General features: G+C 41.3%; 1 protein-coding gene across 5 annotated transcripts in view; it reads right to left on the bottom strand.

Annotated features, from left to right (window-relative positions):
• srfbp1 (serum response factor binding protein 1) overlaps nt 1-18,312 on the bottom strand; it is a 244,418-nt gene that overhangs the window by 58,763 nt on the left and 167,343 nt on the right. For 4 of the 5 annotated variants that reach the window (XR_010020590.1, XR_010020591.1, XM_063068704.1 and 1 more), the window contains one exon: nt 16,358-16,429. Coding sequence is in view for 3 of the 5 variants with exons in the window: in XM_063068704.1 (XP_062924774.1) it covers nt 16,358-16,429 (72 nt within the window). In the remaining 2 variants the exon portion in view is untranslated. Of the gene's footprint in view, nt 1-5,097; nt 6,119-16,357; nt 16,430-18,312 lie in introns of those variants that run through there. The other variant, XM_063068705.1, reaches the window with a different exon arrangement.

The following is an 18,312-nucleotide window of genomic DNA, read 5'->3' as shown; positions in this document are numbered from 1 at the left end:
CTGGCCTGCTGCGTTCACCAGCAACTTTGATGTGTGTTGCTTGAATTTCCAGTATCTGCAGAATTCCTGTTGTTTGGGTAACTATAGGCTAGTTATGTTACAGGGAGTAGAAGAAAATTTATAGCCTTCATATTAGATTAGATTAGATTCAACATTATTGTCATTGTGCCAAGTACAGATACAAAGCCAGTTAGCATCTGACCAGAAATGCAAAGAATAGCAAACACGAGGAAAACTGCAGATGCAGGAATTTCAGGCAACACACATAAAAATTGCTGGTGAGTGCAGCAGGCCAGGCAGCATCTATAGGAAGAGTTACAGTCGACATTTCAGGCCCAGACCCTTCGTCAGGACTAACTGAAAGAAGAGACAGTAAGAGATTAGAAAGTGGGAGGGGGAGGAGGAGATCCAAAATGATAGGAGAAGACAGGAGGGGGAGGGATGGAGCTAAGAGCTGGTAAGTTAATTGGCAAAAGGGGATATGAGAGGATCATGGGACAAGAGGCCTAGGGAGAAAGAAAGGGGAAGGGGGGAAACCCAGAGGATGGGCAAGGAGTATAGTGAGAGGGACAGAGGGAGAAAAAGGAGAGAGAGAGAGAGAGAAAAAAGGGGGAAATAAATAAATAAATAAATAAACGGATGGGGTACGAAGGGGAGTGGGGCATTAACGGAAGTTAGAGAATTCAATGTTCATGCCATCAGGTTGGAGGCTACCCAGACGGAATATAAGGTGTTGTTCCTCCAACCTGAGTGTGGCTTCATTTTGACAGTAGAGGAGGCCGTGGATAGACATATCAGAATGGGAATGGGACGTGGAATTAAAATGTGTGGCCACTGGGAGATCCTGCTTTCTCTGGCGGACAGAGCGTAGGTGTTCAGTGATACGGTCTTGCCAATATATAGAAGGCCACATTGGGAGCACCGGACGCAGTACATCACCCCAGCCGACTCACAGGTGAAGTGTCGCTTCACCTAGAAGGACTGTCTGGGGCCCTGAATGGTGGTGAGGAAGTGTAAGGGCATAAGTAGCACTTGTTCTGCTCACAAGGATAAGTGCCAGGAGGGAGATCGGTGGGAAGGGATGGGGAGGACGAATGGACAACTGAGTCGCGTAGGGAGCGATCCCTGCGGAAGGTGGGGGGGGGGTGGGAAAGATGTGCCAAGTGGTGGGATCCCGTTGGAGGTGGCGGAAGTTACGGAGAATTATATGTTGGACCTGGAGGCTGGTGGGGTGGTAGGTGAGAACAAGGGGAACCCTATTCCCAGTGGGGTGAGAGCAGATGTGCATGAAATGGGAGAGATGCATTTGAGAGCAGAGTTGATGGTGGAAGAAGGGAAGCCCCTTTCTTTAAAAAATGAGGACATCTCCTTCGTCCTGGGATGAAAAGCCTCATCCTGAGAGTAGATGTGGCAGAGATGGAGGAATTGCGAGAAGGGGATGGCGTTTTTGCAAGAGACAGGGTGAGAAGAGGAATAGTCCAGGTAGCTGTGAGAGTCCGTAGGCTTTTAGTAGACATCAGTAGATAAGCTGTCTCCAGAGACAGATACAGAAAGATCAAGAAAGGGGAGGGAGGTGTTGGAAATGGACCAGGTACACTTGAGGGCAGGGTGAAAGTTGGAGGCAAGGTTAATGAAGTCAACGAGCTCAGCATACGTGCAGGAAGCAGCACCAATACAGTCGTCGATGTAGCGAAGGAAAAGTGGGGGACAGATACCAGTATAGGCTTGGAACATGGATTGTTCCACAAAGCATGAACATTGACTTCTCTAACTTCCGTTAATGCCCCACTCCCCTTCGTACCCCATCCGTTATTTATTATTATTGATTTTTTTTCTTTCTCTCTCTCTCTCTCTCCTTTTTCTCCCTCTGTCCCTCTCTCTATACTCCTTGCCCAACCTCTGGGCTTACCCCGCTCTCCCTTTCTTTCTCCCTAGGCCTCGCATCCCATGATCCTCTCATATCCCTTTTGCCAATCAACTTTCCAGCTCTTAGCTCCATCTGTCCCCCTCCTGTCTTCTCCTATCATTTCGGATCTCCCCCTCCCCCTCTCTAATGTCTTACTATCTCTTATTTCAGTTAGTCCTGACGAAGGATCTCGGCCCGAAACGTCAACTGTACCTCTTCCTGTAGATGCTGCCTGGCCTGCTGCGTTCACCAGCAATTTTTATGTGTGATGCAAAGAATAGTGTTATTTACAAAATAACTGCGAATAAAAAGTAAGTGCTACAGCACACAAATATAAAAATACTGAGACAGTACAAATGGGTGCAATACTGCTTAGCGCTGCGATGTGAGGTTAAGCAGGGTCACAGCCTCAGGGAAGCTCTTCCTGTAGCTGCTGGTGCGGGAGCGGAGGCTCCTGTAGTGCCTACCGGATGGGAGGAGAGTAAAAAGTCCATGGTTAGGGTGAGATACATTCTTGATAACGCTTTTCGCCCTGCCCAGGCAGCGCTTATGGTAGATGTTCCCAATGGTGGGCAATTGGGTGCTGATAATCTGCTGGGCAATTTTCACCTCCCACTGGAGTGCTTTGCGCCTTTTTGATCAGGATGGAGGAGTTCAGGGACCAGGTGAGATCCTCGGAAATGTGGACACCAAGGAATTTGAAGATTGATACATGCTTCACTACAGCTCCGTTGATGTAGATGGGGACTTGAGTGTGGCTCCTAGCATGCCTGAAGTCCACAATGATTTCCTTGGTCTTCTGGGTGTTAAGAGCCAGGTTGTTGTCGGCACACCATACGGCCAGGTGCTGGACCTTGTCCCTGTAGGCCGTCTTGTCATCCCCTCTGATCAGGCCAACCACCGTGTTGTCGTCTGCGAATTTGATTATGGAGTTAGAACCATGTACAGGAACGCAGTCATAGGTGAAAAGGGAGTACAGAAGAGGGCTCAGCACACAGCCTTGAGGCACGCCGGTGTTCAGGGTGAGAGTGGAGAAGGATAGTTGTCTAACTTAACTGATTGGGGTCTGTTAGTCAGGAAGTCCAAGGTCCAATTGCAGAGGGATGAGCTGATACCAAGCTGGAGAAGTTTGGCGATCAGCTTGGAGGGGACCACAGTGTTGGATGCCGAACTAAAGTCAATGAATAGCATTCTAACGTAAGAGTTGGGGCTATCCAGGTGGGTCAGGGCAGAGTGAAGTGCCATGGAGATGGTGTCCTCTGTTGACCTATTGGTGCTATAGGCAAATTGATGGGGGCCCAGGGTAGTGGGCAGACAGTATTTCAGATGTGATAGAACCAGTCTCTCAAAACACTTTGCAATGATGGGGGTGAGTGCAACTGGGCAGAAGTTGAAATTAGGTTGATGTGTTGGCAAAAAAATGTCTTCTTGCTGCTGGCATCTGGAAAAATAAACTGAGCTGGAAATGTCCTATTGTAGCTGTATCATAAAATGGAGCACTGAACAAACAATGACGGGTCCTATCTCCAGCTTAAGTACAATGGCCTGAAAAATCAGAGACATCCAAAAATAGCTGAAATAGATTTAAATTATTAAAAAAAATAAGTTTTTAAAATATTATAAAACATGAGAAAACAAATTTTAAAAGTGCAACTAATACAAATTAAAATAATCAATTAAGATAAAATAAAACCCAACCTACGTTCACTTAACTTTTCCATTTTGCTTGGTGACCCTTTTCAAGTAAATGGGGCAGCCCAAAACACAAACTTCAAAGTATAAATATGTCAGCATATACAACCTGAGATTCATTTTCTTGTGGGCATACTCAATAATAGAATAATCTCATCAGCAAGAATGATGAGTCAGCATACAGGGAGGAGGTGCAGCGGCTAACGGACTGGTGTAGAGCCAACAACCTGTCTCTGAATGTGAACAAAACAAGAGATGGTTGTTGACTTCAGGAGCAATCGGAGCAACCACTCTGCACTGAACATCGACGACTCCTCCGTAGAGATCGCTAAGAGCACCAAATTTCTTGGTGTTCACCTGGTGGAGAATCTCACTTGGTCCCTCAGCACCAGCGCCATAGCAAAGAAAGCCCAGCAGCGTCTCTATTTTCTGCAAAGGCTGAGAAAAGTCCATCTCCCACCCCCCATCCTCACCACATTCTACAGAGGTTGTATTGAGAGCATCCTGAGCAGCTGCATCATGGCCTGGTTCGGAAATTGTACCATCTCAGATCGCAAGGCCCTGCAGCGGATAGTGAGGTCAGCTGAGAAGATCATTGGGGTCTCTCTTCCCGCCATCACAGACATTTACACCACACGCTGCATCCGCAAAGCAAACAGCATTACGAAGGACCCCACGCACCCCTCATATAAACTCTTGTCCCTGCTGCCATTGTTTCATGTAGCACCATGGTCCTGGAAAACATTGTCTCATTTTTACTATGTTCTGTATCAGCAGTTATGGTTGAAATGACAACAAAAAAGTGACTTGACTTGATAACTATAACAAAATCAATGACAGACTTCATTAACTTGGGTGCTCAACCTGTGTGCAAAAGACAACAAGTTGTGCAAAAACAAAAAGAAAGAAATAATAATAATAAACACTAAGCAATAAATATCAAGAACGTGAGATGAAGAGTCCTTGAAAGTGAGTTAATAGGTTTTGGGAACATTTCAGTGATGGGACAAGTGAAGTTGAATGAAGTTATCCCCTTTGGTTTAAGAGCCTGATGGTTAAGGGGTAATGACTGTTCCCGAGCCTGGTGGTGTGAGTCCTGAGACTCCTGTACCTTCTTCCTGATGGCAGAGGTGAGAAAGGAGCATTGTCCTGGGTGGCCTGGGTCCCTGATGATGAATGCTGCTTTCCTGCAACAATCTTTCATGTAGACATGCTCAATGGTGGGAAGATCTTTACACATGATGGACTGGGTCATATCCACTACTTTTTGTAGGCTTTTCCATTCAAGCGCATTGGTGTTTTCCATACTGTGATGTAGCCAGTCAATATACTCTACGCATCTATGGAAGTTTGTCAGAGCTTTAGATGTTATATCAAATCTTCACAAGCTCTGAAGGAAGTTGAGGCACTGCCACACTTTCTTCATAATTACAGTTATGTGCTGGACCCAGGACAGGGTCCTCTGAAATAGTAACACAAAGGAATTTAAAATTACTGACCGTCTCCAGCTCTGATGAGGACTGGCTCAAAGACATCTGGTTTCCTTCTCCTGAAGTGAATAATCCGCTCTTTGGTCTTGCTGTCATTGAGTAAGAGGCTGTGGTTACGGCACTACTCAGCCAGATGTTCAATCTCCCTCCTATATGCTGATGCATCACCACCTTTGATTCAGCCTATGACAGTGGTGCTGTCAGCAAACTTGCCATTGGACCTGCACTTAGCCACACAGTCATAAGTGTAAGGCAAGTAGAGTAGGGGGCACATTGGCTCAGCGTAGCACCACCGAGGGTTGATCATGAAACACACATCTCCACCCTTTGCCTTTTCCAAATCAGCGGTTCGGTCCGTTCATTAAATCCAGAAGCCTTTGGGTCCGACCATTGTTAAGATACATAAAAGAATGGCCAGATCCTGAACTCCCCACTTGGAATGCCACTGTAGATCAACTCATATTAATAAAGATTTTAGACACCTATTTCAATAAACTTCTGAGGAACCTCCCCTGCTCTGTTCTCTGTAAATGTGGGGAAAGATGACACTGTTGTGCATGTCATAACTTGTGTTAAAAGGCTCACCCTGTACTTGCTGACCTGCAATAATTCCTGATTAAGCAACCCCATGACTTCATCCTTGTTTTCAAATCCTTTCAAGTTTAATAAATCCACCAAGTGGCCTTTGCTTCACTGCTGAAGAATGTCTTTCATAAACACTTTATACTGTATCCTCTACACCATTTTCTGCTTTTAAATGCTCTTCAAAACTTCTTTTCATCATGTATTGGAATGTATCTATGAAGTTTTGTTTGATTAATGCCTTCTCCCCTCTCACATCAGGCAGAAGATAGAAATCCTAGAAGTACGTACAACCAAGCTGAAGAATAATTTTTTTTCCTGTTGTTATAAGACTATTAAAATGCTCTTTAATTTTTTTACCATATTAAAGGTGCTACATAATGTCATACGCACTTTGTGCCTCTCTTTTCATTACGAACTTCTATGCAGTTATGATGCTTCATAGAATAATGACGCGGCATTTATACTGACCTTTAGTCAATAGATTGCAATTCAGAAGGGCAAATCTATGGAGCACAATTACCATTTCAAATATTGGCAGAAGTATACTAGGAAAATATTAAAGTTGGGAAAAACATACTGAATTATCTCTTTGAGTATCTTATTTATTGCCATCAAACTTCATTTTCTCCAAATATTTTGACTTTGGGCCTCCTATGCTTTAGCTTGCAAGAATTCAAATATTTCTGATATACTAGATATTAGAGACTCTAAATGATAGTAAAAGGTGACAAAATAGTAGATATTGGATATTGAAAATAATAAAAACTGCTGGTACTCAATAGGTTAGGCAGCAACCATAATGTGAGAAATAGGATAAATATCTCAGTTTTGATGTTCTTTCATTAGAACATCTATTCTTTGTAATTGTGTTAACATGACCCTATATAAAAAAAAGAAGTGATGTTGCTGGCATGAGGTAATGCGACTGTCTTCATTTGAACAATCATATGTCAGATGATGACACTGTTTTGTCTATGCTTTACTGGATCCAAAATCAAAAAATTAACCGAGTGACATTGTCCAGAGTTGGAATTGCAGAATGATCATTTCATTGAGTATCAGAGCATTGAAGACATATGGATTGTCTTCATTAGACATCAGCAAGAATATTAGATAAAATCAAAGGACATTTCAGATGGTATAGACTTTCAGTCAAAAATCCAGAATAAAGAACAAAGTTTGTCGTATTTCTACAAAAGCAATTAACTGTTGATGAACAAATTGATGATTCCTTTTTAAAATATTGGAACTATTAAATCAAAAGTAATAAATCCAAGAACCTGATCTAAAGGTAGAAGAAATATAAAGAAAGAAGTCTAATGAAAATGCTTAAATGGAAAACAAATGTTATAGGGAACCTTGAAAATATCTTGTAACAAATTTCATTACAGAACAAATGGAGTAAGTGAAACAGAAAATCAGGAGCACACTGTAGGAAACTAAAATGGCACATAACATCAGTACTAAGATGAGCAGCCACAGCGTAACTCTAAGAAGACAGGTTACTGACCACTGGATGCTTTATGGCCTAAGTAATCCTAAAATATACTTTTCTGAACATATTAAATTGCTACTGTGATTGTAACAGCTTAAAAAACACAAGAGTTGTGTAAAATAAACTATATTTTTGCTTTATTACATATTACCATAAATTTGTCATTTTACATCAAGTTACTCTCACAAATATAGCACAAAGACAAGACTTGATTTAGGATAAAACAGTATTTTGGTGTACGTCAAACACATATATTCCATTGAAAAATAGAGTTTAAATTTAAAAAGCTTCCATCCAGTTTATGATTGATTACTACAGTGCTATCAATAGTCTTTCTGGATCATTATGCTTCTGAGGAAAATATCTATATTAAGACACAGATCATTTAACTACCACAGCTTGTCAGAATTCATAGCTAATGTAAATATATATATTAGATTTTTTTCATAATTATCAAGACATTTCTAAAGTACACGAATTGTGTGTTCCCAACCCACCATCTCTACCAGCACCTGGTCTATTGCTATTGTAATTAATTACAGATTTACATTTAAGTTTCATGTGACACAAGCCCTCATGCTTAAGGGAATCCTAAGCCCCATGAAAAAAAAGTTTCAACCTCATAAATAAGAAATCTATCTACTACTAAAACTCTCATGCTCTGTCTGTTTGTGACCTCCAACTAGCGCAAACGGTGCATTACAGTGGTACTTTTTTTGGCTAAATCGAATTAATATGCGCTAACTTACAGAATGCAGACAAAGTTCAGGGTTATATATTCGTATAAAATTGCTCATTCACCAAAATAAACAGGCCCCCTTTTAACTCGAGACCTGATCTGTCATCATGGAAATTGGGACGCAACAGCCCGACGCATGCGCACGGCCAGTCTCAGCAGCGACACCTACCGGAGTAAAAGGGCAGGGCAGCTCTATTTCGAGGGGTCACATTCTGCTAATCACCACCATCAGCATGTGCAGTATTGGGACAGATCTAACTGCTACCCGTCAATAAGAGATAATTAAATCTTATTGTAATGACGTACTTCAAGACACCCATAAAACCCTTTGCTGCAGTCAAAGGACAGCGGTGACTATATCACATCCATTTAGGACAGCGCCAACCACATCATCAAGAATAATCAGCATCCTTTGGTGTTACTGCTTCGTATCTTCTATATAGCATTAGGGTAAAAAAAAAAGGTCAGTCTCATTATGACACGTAGAAAGGGAAGGGGGACATTATGGTCAAGAGATGACACCAAACGTCGTCGGGAAGCGGCAAGGAGAGGGAGAGAACAAGAATCGGATGAGGCCAGGGCCGCACGACTCCAGGATCAAAGTCAGGACAAAAAAAGATGAGAGAAGAGACAGAGGAGAAGAAGCATGCACGTCTCCAGGATCAGAGACAAACAACAAACAGCAGAAGAGAGGGGCGGATGAAAGAGCTGCATGTCTCCCGAATGACAATGAGAGGCACAAGGGTGGCAGATAAACCAGAAATGATCCCATCAAAAATGTCCTTCGTTAAATGAGGAGCAGCTATATTTGCTTTGCTATGCATTCTTCTTCTTTAATAAACTGAGGTTTTCTACTTCAGTTTTCAAAGCAAAGCAATACCAATAGCATTCAGAAAAATTTAATGTTCATTCTGGTCACATCAGACTGCACTACCCTTCTCTCAAAGGGTGCCCCAACGGGTCACCCCATTGTCTAGTAGATGTTAACTGTCAACAATCTGCAGTCGTTCTAAATAAACCAGCATGTTGAGTATTTAAGAAGTAGGATGGGATGGGACTCTCGTAATGATAACTTGGGTACCCAGAACTGCACTGTTGATTTATGGTTATGATAATTTGAGGGCTGTTTACCACTTACTAAATTTAGCATCCAAAACGGAACTTTGCTGACCAGATGACTTAAAAATAAATCAGTCTAGGTACTAAACCATTAACATCACTGCAATTATGATCTGTAAAAGTGTGATGACCTGTCATAAACTTTGAATTTCTTTGGTAACAACTGATTGTACTGGCAATTTCAAAGTAATTAATGGCATTTGAGAGAAATTATCATCAAATGTGTGTGACAAGGTAATTGTGTCACAAGGCAGACTATAAGAAAAATGTAAAAAATTGATCTGGGCTGAATATTCCATCAAGGCATTACAGGCACTTATTGTTAACTTGCTTAATGCCTGAAACTGGTTTCTATTACTTTTCTATTTTTCCCAACAATGCCTATAAGACACTACCGTCAGTTTAGTGAGGACATTCCGAAAACAAACGAGGTAATAGATCTGATAGTTTGTGTCTCCCTTTGTTAATTATCAGAGATTTAGCATGACAGTCTTGGCACTGAGTTAATAGACTGAATTGTGGCGATGGCTTGCAGACAATTCCACATGGAAACAATGGCTAGCTGTAGTTTGTGTGCCAACATGTTCCAGAGTTCCAAATCTAAGAAAATCTGACAGATACTAGAAATCAAAAGCAAAAAGCTGGAGGAACTCCACAGGCCAGGCAGCATCAGTGGGGCCAAGACCCTTCATCAGGACTGGAAAGGAAGAAGTCAGAGTAAGAAGGTGGGGAAGAAGTGTAAGTAGTACAAGGTGGCAAGTGATACATGAAACTGGGAGGGGGAGAGGGGGAGAGGGAGTAGAAAGTGAAGTAAAGGGCCGGGAAGTGGGAAGTTGATTGGTTAAAGAGATAAAGGGCTCCAGGAGGTGGAATCTGATAGGATGATAGAAGACCATGGAAGAAAGGGAAGGGGAAGGAGCACCAGAGGGGTGTGATAGGCAGATTCCATGCCTCAGAGTCACCTGTTGCGGCTGAGGAAGGAGATGGTGGAGCTGGCTGTGTGTTGCTGGATTTCATGCTGGGTTGGAGGCTGGCTCCTCGAAACTGTACTACTGCTCTCCAGTAGCACACATCCAAGTTGCTGGTGAACGCAGAATCTCTAGGAAGAGGTACAGTCGACATTTCTGGCCGAGACCCTTCGTCAGGACTAACTGAAAGAAGAGCTAGTAAGAGATTTGAAAGTGGGAGGGGGAGGGGGAGATCCAAAATGATAGGAGAAGACAGGAGGGGGAGGGATGGAGCCAAAAGCTGGACAGGTGATTGGCAAAACCGAAATGTCGACTGCACCTGTTCCTAGAGATGCTGTCTGGCCTGCTGTGTTCACCAGCAACTTTGATGTGTGTTGCTTGAATTTCCAGCATCTGCAGAATTCCTCGTGTTTGCTGCTCTCCAGTGTTTGATCAGTGGGAGATAAGCTGGATTGCCTTTTACCTATGACTGCACTGTGATGAGAAATGGCTGTGGACTCTTCTTGCAGAAACATAGCTCCAAGACATGCACCATCCATGGCACTCAAGGACTTGGGCCATATCATTACTTTTTTACTATAACTTATTTGTAACTGTATATTTTCTGCTACATGCACTATATTTACTGTGAGATGTGTGTGACTGCGTTTTGCACCCTGACCCCAGTGGAATGTAGTTTCGTTTGGCTGTATTCATGTATATGGTGTGAATGACAATAAACTTGAACTAGCATGGGTAGGGCTCAAGTTTTCGCCATCTGAGGAATACCTGCTTTTTAATAGACTGCTTGCAGAGCAGACATAGCAATGATCTCTACAAGCGCCACACGAGGTTGACAGCAGAAACTGAAAATGCATAATTTCATGCATCTTATTTGTGGGAAACATTTTCATAGCTGTAACTCAGTTACTCTGTGCATAATTTCAGTAAATATGATTATGAGGGATTTCAACTAGAAATGATCAAAAACTGAAACACTAATTTGCCTATTTGTTTCAATAAATAATTATTGTTAATGTAGCTATTGGTTCAGAAATAGCTATAAAACCTTCTACAGAGGTTTTAATATTAAACAATAATAATATGACAAGTACAAAAAATGAGGATCAATGTAGTTAGTTTGAGTTAGATTTCAAGCAATCCTATTACAATATTTGATATTCAATTAATTGGATATGAAAGCAGAAAGAAACAAATTTATTCCACAATTTGAAGCTCAGATGAATGAAATTTTTGAATTATTATTATACTTTCACTTAGCAAAAAATAAATCAGTGCATCAGAGCTGGCCGAAGCAGCATTCATTACAAGTATTCATATAAAAAGAATGAGGCAGCTGTTACTTTTATGTAAAAGGATTTTATAAGTAAATTGTATTCTGAGTATGGTAAGGTATACTGAGATTTAGTCACAACACACTTTGCTGCATTATCACAATTCAGTTGTTCTCTCATTGTACTACTCAGACCAAAATAGAGAAAGTGCACCTTTCCTGTGATTCCAAGGCCATATTTAAATGTGATGTCAACAGCACAGTTGGTGGCTGAATCAAAGATGTTGATGAATCAGCATATAGGAGGGAGACTGAAAATCTGGCTGAGTGGTGCCACAACAACTTCTCACTCAATGTCAGCAAAACCAAGGAGCTAGTTATCGACCTCAGGATGAAGAAACTGGAGGCCCACGAGCTAGTCCTCATCGGGGGCATCAGAGATGGAGAGGGTCAGCAACTTTAAATTCCTTTTGTGTTATTATTTCGGAGGACCTGTCCTGGGCCCAGTACGCAAGTGCAGTTACGAAGAAAACACAGCAGCACCTCTACCTCCTTCGGAGTTTGCAGAGATTTGGCATGACATCTAAAACTTTGATAAACCATAGAATGTACGGTGGAGAGTATATTGACTGATTGCACTACAGCTTGATATAGAAACACTGATGCCCTTGAATGGAAAATCTGATAAAAAGCAGTGGATATGGCCCAGTCCATCACTGGTAATGCTTTCACAGGAAAGCAGCATCCATCAGGAAGGACGTACAGGAGTTTCGGGACTCACCACCAGGCTCAGGAACAGTTGTTACCCCTAAACAACCAGGCTCTTTAACCAGAAGCAATAAATTCACTGATTTTCACTTGCTCCATCACTGAACAGTTCCCACAACCTATGAGCTCACTTTCAAGGACTCTTCATCTCATGTTTGATATTTTTTGCTTATTTAGTTATTATTATTTTCTGTTCTGTATTTCCAGCTTGTTGTCTTTTGCACATTGGCTGTTTGTTTGTCCTGTTGGGCGTGGTCTTTCATTGATTCTATTGTATTTCTTGTATTTACTATGTAGGTTCACAAGAAAACTAATCTCAGGGTTGCATATGGCGACAATTATACTCTTTGATAATACATTTACTTTGAACTTTTAAGTGTAGAAGATACTTATTTTCTTGTTATATCTCTTCAACTTTTATGGAATTACCTGGATATGTATCTGTTCAATTTATCTCCTGTTCTACAATTCTTCCCATATTCTGATCCTCTCTTACTTTCTGCCAATTGTTTATTTCTCTATTGTTTGCCTCTGATGCTTTTTCATATTTACTCCTTCAATCATTTTTTTTTGCTACTATGCTTCTCTTATTCTAATTTCACCTGTACAGCCGATCCAGGATACCACAAAATTATCTCGTCTTTCCCTCAGGAAGTGTATCAAATGTGCCCCAACTAATTAGGAAAAGAGGGAGTGAGAAAATGAAAAATTACCCATTTGTTTAAGAAAAGAGTGCAGGAAAGAATAAAAGGACTGAGCAGTCAATGGATTTAAAAAAAGATAAATTGTGTTCAGCTAATCTACTGGAATTCTTTGAATATGTGATGGATGGAATAGAAAATGAGGAACCAGCAATTATGGTACATTTGGATTTTCTGAAGATGTTCAATAAAGGTGTGCATAAGAAGATTAGAGAGCATGGAATCCAGGCTAATAAGCTGAATTCAAGTCACTGTTCCAATTTTATATCTTCTTCATGTCAAAATCAATGTTATTCATGTTCTTTCAATTCCCAAAAATCTGACCCAATAGCTCGGTGAAGACCCAGCCTGTGCACTCTGGAAAAACAACAAACCTCAAGCACATCCTCTTATCTTGCAAAGTAATCCTCACTCAGGGAAGATACATGCACATGGAAGCACAACCAGGTCCTCAGATGTTCGGCATTTATTGTGGAGAAGCAAAGGCTGAGTACATCTCCAAGCCCCATATGACTGAACCACCATCCCCTTTGTCCGGCAAGGACAGACAGTGCCACCCTCAGTGACACAGTTGGCTTCAGGCATACTGGAGCCTGCTCGTGACTGGAACATGGTTGTTGATCTTGATAAATGGCTAATATTTCCTCCGGAGGTAGCCACTACCACCCTCAGACCAGATTTGGCCTTGTGGTCCAGCAGTCTGAAGGCTGTCGTAATCTTGGAGCTCATAGTGCCCTGGGAAGATGCAGTCTGCAAGGTGTACGAACAGAAACATGCAAGGTATGCTGAGCTGGCCACAGGTGCTAAGCAGTGTGGATGGAAGGTGCAGATTTTCCCAGTAGAGGTTGGCTGCTGAAGAGTTGTGGTCAGATTGGTCAGATTGCTGAAGGGACTGGGAGTCTAAGGCCAGGGCCAGTGGAAAGTATAAAAGAACTCTCAGAGGTAGCCAAGTGAAACAGCCACTGGTTATGGATGAAGTGGAGTGATGGCAGCTGGGCTCTAAAATGACCCACGGGTAGCCAGATGTGAAGGGGGGTGCAGGTGGGACGCTGGGTCACACTGTTGAGTCCTCTGGAGATGCAGTGGGCTTTAACCGATGTAGCATCTAAGAAGGAGGGGTGCCCACCTGGTGGCATCTGCCACCCACCATGCTCGACCTCAAGACCTCTATGAGTTAGGATCTGCTTATCAAAGAGATTGAAGCATCTAGTCCTATGAGCTCGAACTCTAAATACAATGAACTTCTGCATACCAAATCATGAACACCATTAAGAGCTTCACATATTGCTTTCAATGTAGACTTGTTCTAGTACTGCCCTCCCCAGCTTAGTTAATTTCACACAATTTAAATTGCAGCCGCTCATAACATCCCGTTTACTCAATACCCCTTCCTGTATTGATGTATAACAGTAATGTTACTTACTTTTCAGAAATTTAAAGTGCAACTCTATGTTTATTTTCTCCCATCTCCACAGATATTTACACTGCTTTGAACTGTCTTGATCTGTTATTTGCAATCATGTATTCATAATTTCCTCCTAAACCGCCATTCTCCACTCCTTAAATCTTTCTGAGATTCACTTCTTTGAACAAGAGTCTGTTTTATCTCTCTTAATTTCTCTGTCTTGGATTAGCCTTCTTCCTTCTAATCTCAAAGGACCTTGTGCTGGCTACTGCATAAAATTTTCAAGATGCTGTTGCTGTCCAATTTAATAGGCAACTCCTGTTTGTCAACGGAACTTCCTCTGATTAACTAGAAGAGAAATGACATGAGCAAGACATATAACAATCAGTTGAGCAAAGGATGATTGTACACTTGGAGGAGATCTATTCAAGAGGAAGCTGCGCTACATGAGAATGACCCTGCTGTCCTGTAGATAAAAAGAGGTAACTGTGGAAGGGGAGAGTGAGCAACCAAAAGACCCAACTACTAACCACAGCTACCAATACTCTTCCCTTACTGCACAGAAATAAATGTATCCCATTTCGGTTTCTACAACCACCTGAGGACCTTATGAGAAATCCTTATGAGATCATACTCAACCTAAATGATTGCACTGCTAGCCTTAAGATTGAGTGCATTCAAGGTGCAATATCACTAACATAGATTTACACAACAATTTTAGTTGTGAAAAGCTATCAACAACTTAGAGGGTAGGGTGAAACATAGTTGCTTTGGCAGTATAGAAAGAATACAACTCAAGAACAATGTTACTCTTCCAACATTTAATTGTTGACTTCCAAAGACTTTTAAGGGTGAAACCCCAAGTCACATGTCCTCATTGCATTAATTACTCAGATATTTGCTGCTTCATCTTACTGTCAGAGAACTTCTCATTGCACTAAAGTTATTTTACAGATGTTTGGAGTTGACAGCTAGTAGGTTTTCTTTAATTTATTCATTTATTAGGATTAGTCTCATTGGCATTCTTGGACCACAACAGCCTTTCTGGTAAAGGTACTCTTTAGTGGTGTTGAGTGGAGAGTTTCAGGATTAGAATTATTGATGATGAAGGACTGCCAATATAATTCTAAATCAGGACAGTGTGAGCAGGTGGGGAAAGCCACAGGTGGTAGTGCTCCTTTATTCTCTTTTATGGTAGGTTGTGAGCTTGGGAAGTTCTGCTGGAAAATGCTAGGCAAGTGACAGCTATGTTTTTTTTTGTAAATCACACACTGTAGCCACGTGCACTGGTGGTTTGACAGTGACTATTTACGGAGAAGAAATGGTTATCAAACTAGCATTTAGCCATATATAGTGTCAAGCTTGTCCAGTTGCTGAAGCTGCATTCATTCTGGAAAGAGGGAGTACGTTTTCATGCTCCTAACTTTTGCTCTGCATATGGAAAGACTTTGAGGTATCTGGAGGTGCATCACTCACAGTAAAATTCCTAGATTCATGTGGCAACATTGTTGATCTAACTAGCCCAGTTAGTCACGTCAATGATAACCTCCTAGATTATGATAGTGATAGTGGGGGACTCAGCAAATGCAAGAGTCTTGTTGGACGTGGTCAGCACTATTGTGGGACAAATGCTTCTTGGCAATTTCCAGTTCTTGCTGGAACATTGCCTATAGTTTGGTGCCTGTCTGTATGAACTGCTTTATTTGCTGAGAAGTTACCAGTGGAATTGAACATTGCATAATTAGCCAACATCACACTCCATCTTTCTGATGAAAGGAAGGCCGCTGATGAATCAGCAGAACACTCCTGGATATAGAACATTGCCCTGAGGGCATCCTGACCACAAGTGACCTGATACCATGAGATGTTATGAGGTCTGTGGTAAGCATTGAGAATTTCAAGAGCTTCTCCTTTCTACCTGCATACCACTGTGCTACCCTCTGGTGGCTCTGTACTGCCTACGATAGAAAAGTCTGACACATAGCTTACAAACTATGAATGTGTGAGCATGATTATGTCAGACTATGCTTCATTAATCTGTAGGATAGATTTCTCAATTTAAACACAGTCTCCAGCTGCTGTTTGTGAAGATTTATTTCTTCCATTTCTAAATTTGGTGCCAAGGTTAATCTGGTGCAATTCCTTCAATATTTGATTGCAGTATGAATAGCAAGAGGGAAGGATAAGCTCAATATGGAAATTTATTTAGGTCTTACCTTTTCACACACTTTTTCACAATTGAGGTTTCCCTGAAGTGCAGCTTTTGAAACATAATCTGGTTTCAAATCCTATTCAATAAGAAACAAAACCACATTTTATTATTGTGTTTAACTAGGTTTCTATCTTTATTGTAAAATATTACACTGTACAATTAGAGTTCAGCCCTTTGGCCTATCATATTCATGCTGACTGACCATTTTGCTCATTGACACTAATCCCATTTACTCAGAACTGTTATTCTATCATTCCTTCTCCAATATCAAGGTAACTTGTGTCCCTTTATTAGAGTAATAAAAATTACACAGAACCCTCCTTAAGCCCGTATGCTGAAATTTACCAATTATTTATTGGAGAATGCAACCAGCTGAATTTATTTAGGATACTGGGCATTCTTCGGGCATATCTTCATTATCATAATTATACAAAATAATTGTCTGGAAGACATATTGCCATAGACCAAATGGATATATCCCAGACTGATAAATAGAGGAAGAAAACTGTCATTGTCTTGTAACTTGCATTGCATGCCACTGATGAATGGATGTGCACTGAAGAACGAGAAAGTAGGCAGCATAATATCTGTTTTCAAAAAGGAAGAGCAAGTTAAATTTGTGTAATTACATACCAGTCAGTTTATAATATGCAGTGTTAATATTAGCTTGAAGCTAAGTATAAAATTGCACATAAGGAGTTGGTATGGATTTTCAAAGGGATGATCATTCTTAACAAACCTCACAGAATTCTTAAAAGGGGTGAAAATGATGGATACAAAAATCTAGAGACTGCTTCTACTGAGCTCAAATACTCTTATAATGTACCATGGAGGAAAGTGCAGATCTTCCAATGACCAACAATTCACTTCAAAGTAAATTTATTATCAAAGTATGTATATCATATACAGCCTTAAGATTCACTTTCTTGCAGGCTCCCACAGGAAGATAGGATCCATGAAAAACTATACAGTACATAACAAAGGCGAAGCCCTAAAAATGATTGCACAGGTTGTGGAGTTAGTTCATACCGAGGCTAGTGAAGCCATCCACCCCAGTCCAGGAACCCAATGGTTGTTGGGCAACAACTGTCCCTGAACCTGATGACGTAGTACCCAAGACTCTTACACCTCCCACCTCTTGGCAGTAGCGAGAAGAGAAGGAAAATGGTCAAACACAGGCACATGCTGTTTCACCCATTGTATTCTTCCAAATAAAGGACAATTAACAACAGATTTGTGAGGTCTTGCAACTCATAGGTGGATTCATCTCTAATTGATTCCAATATCTAATTAGACTGCCCAGGTTCACCGAATGCCTAGACTAATGGAATGAACAGCAATATTATGTAATGTGACATGTGATGAGCCATCAGCCCTTGAAACTTGCACAAGATATGATTGTCAAGCAGAGCTATCCCCATAACGTTTGATTTCCTTAATGTCCAGAAATCCATTGGGAAGTGTTTTGAATGAACATATCAAATAAGCCTCCAGAGCCCGGAGCTTACCATCCTCCGAGTGAGGCAATTCCTCCTCATCATAGTTCTAAATGACTGATCACTGATCCTGAAAATGTGCCCCAGACTTAACTCCTTAGCCAGGGAAAACATCCTCTCTGCATTTAGTTCATCATGCTCTTCAACAAATCTATAAGTTTTGATGAGATCGCTTTTCATTCTTCTGAACTCTAGCGAATTCAGTCCCAGTCCACACACTCTCCTCATATGAACAATCCATCATTCCCAGAAGTAGTCTCGTCTTCTCCCCCGCTCCTTAGCTAACTAGCGAGCGAGTGGTATCTGCCACTCTCAAATCAACAGATATCTCTAGAGCTTTGGAAGAGGACAGCCAACACTTAAGTATTTGCTTTCAACACTTTGCCATTTACAGCAGATGTTTCATAAGTAAGGAGACTTAATTTGTATACAATACTCCAGGTGCTGTCTCAACAAAACCCTT

Source organism: Mobula hypostoma, chromosome 16 (genome assembly GCF_963921235.1).
Source record: "Mobula hypostoma chromosome 16, sMobHyp1.1, whole genome shotgun sequence".
In the NCBI taxonomy this organism is placed as follows: Eukaryota; Metazoa; Chordata; class Chondrichthyes; order Myliobatiformes; family Myliobatidae; genus Mobula; species Mobula hypostoma.
Note: the sequence above shows the minus strand (reverse complement) of the source record. Positions and strands in the feature narration are given on the sequence as shown.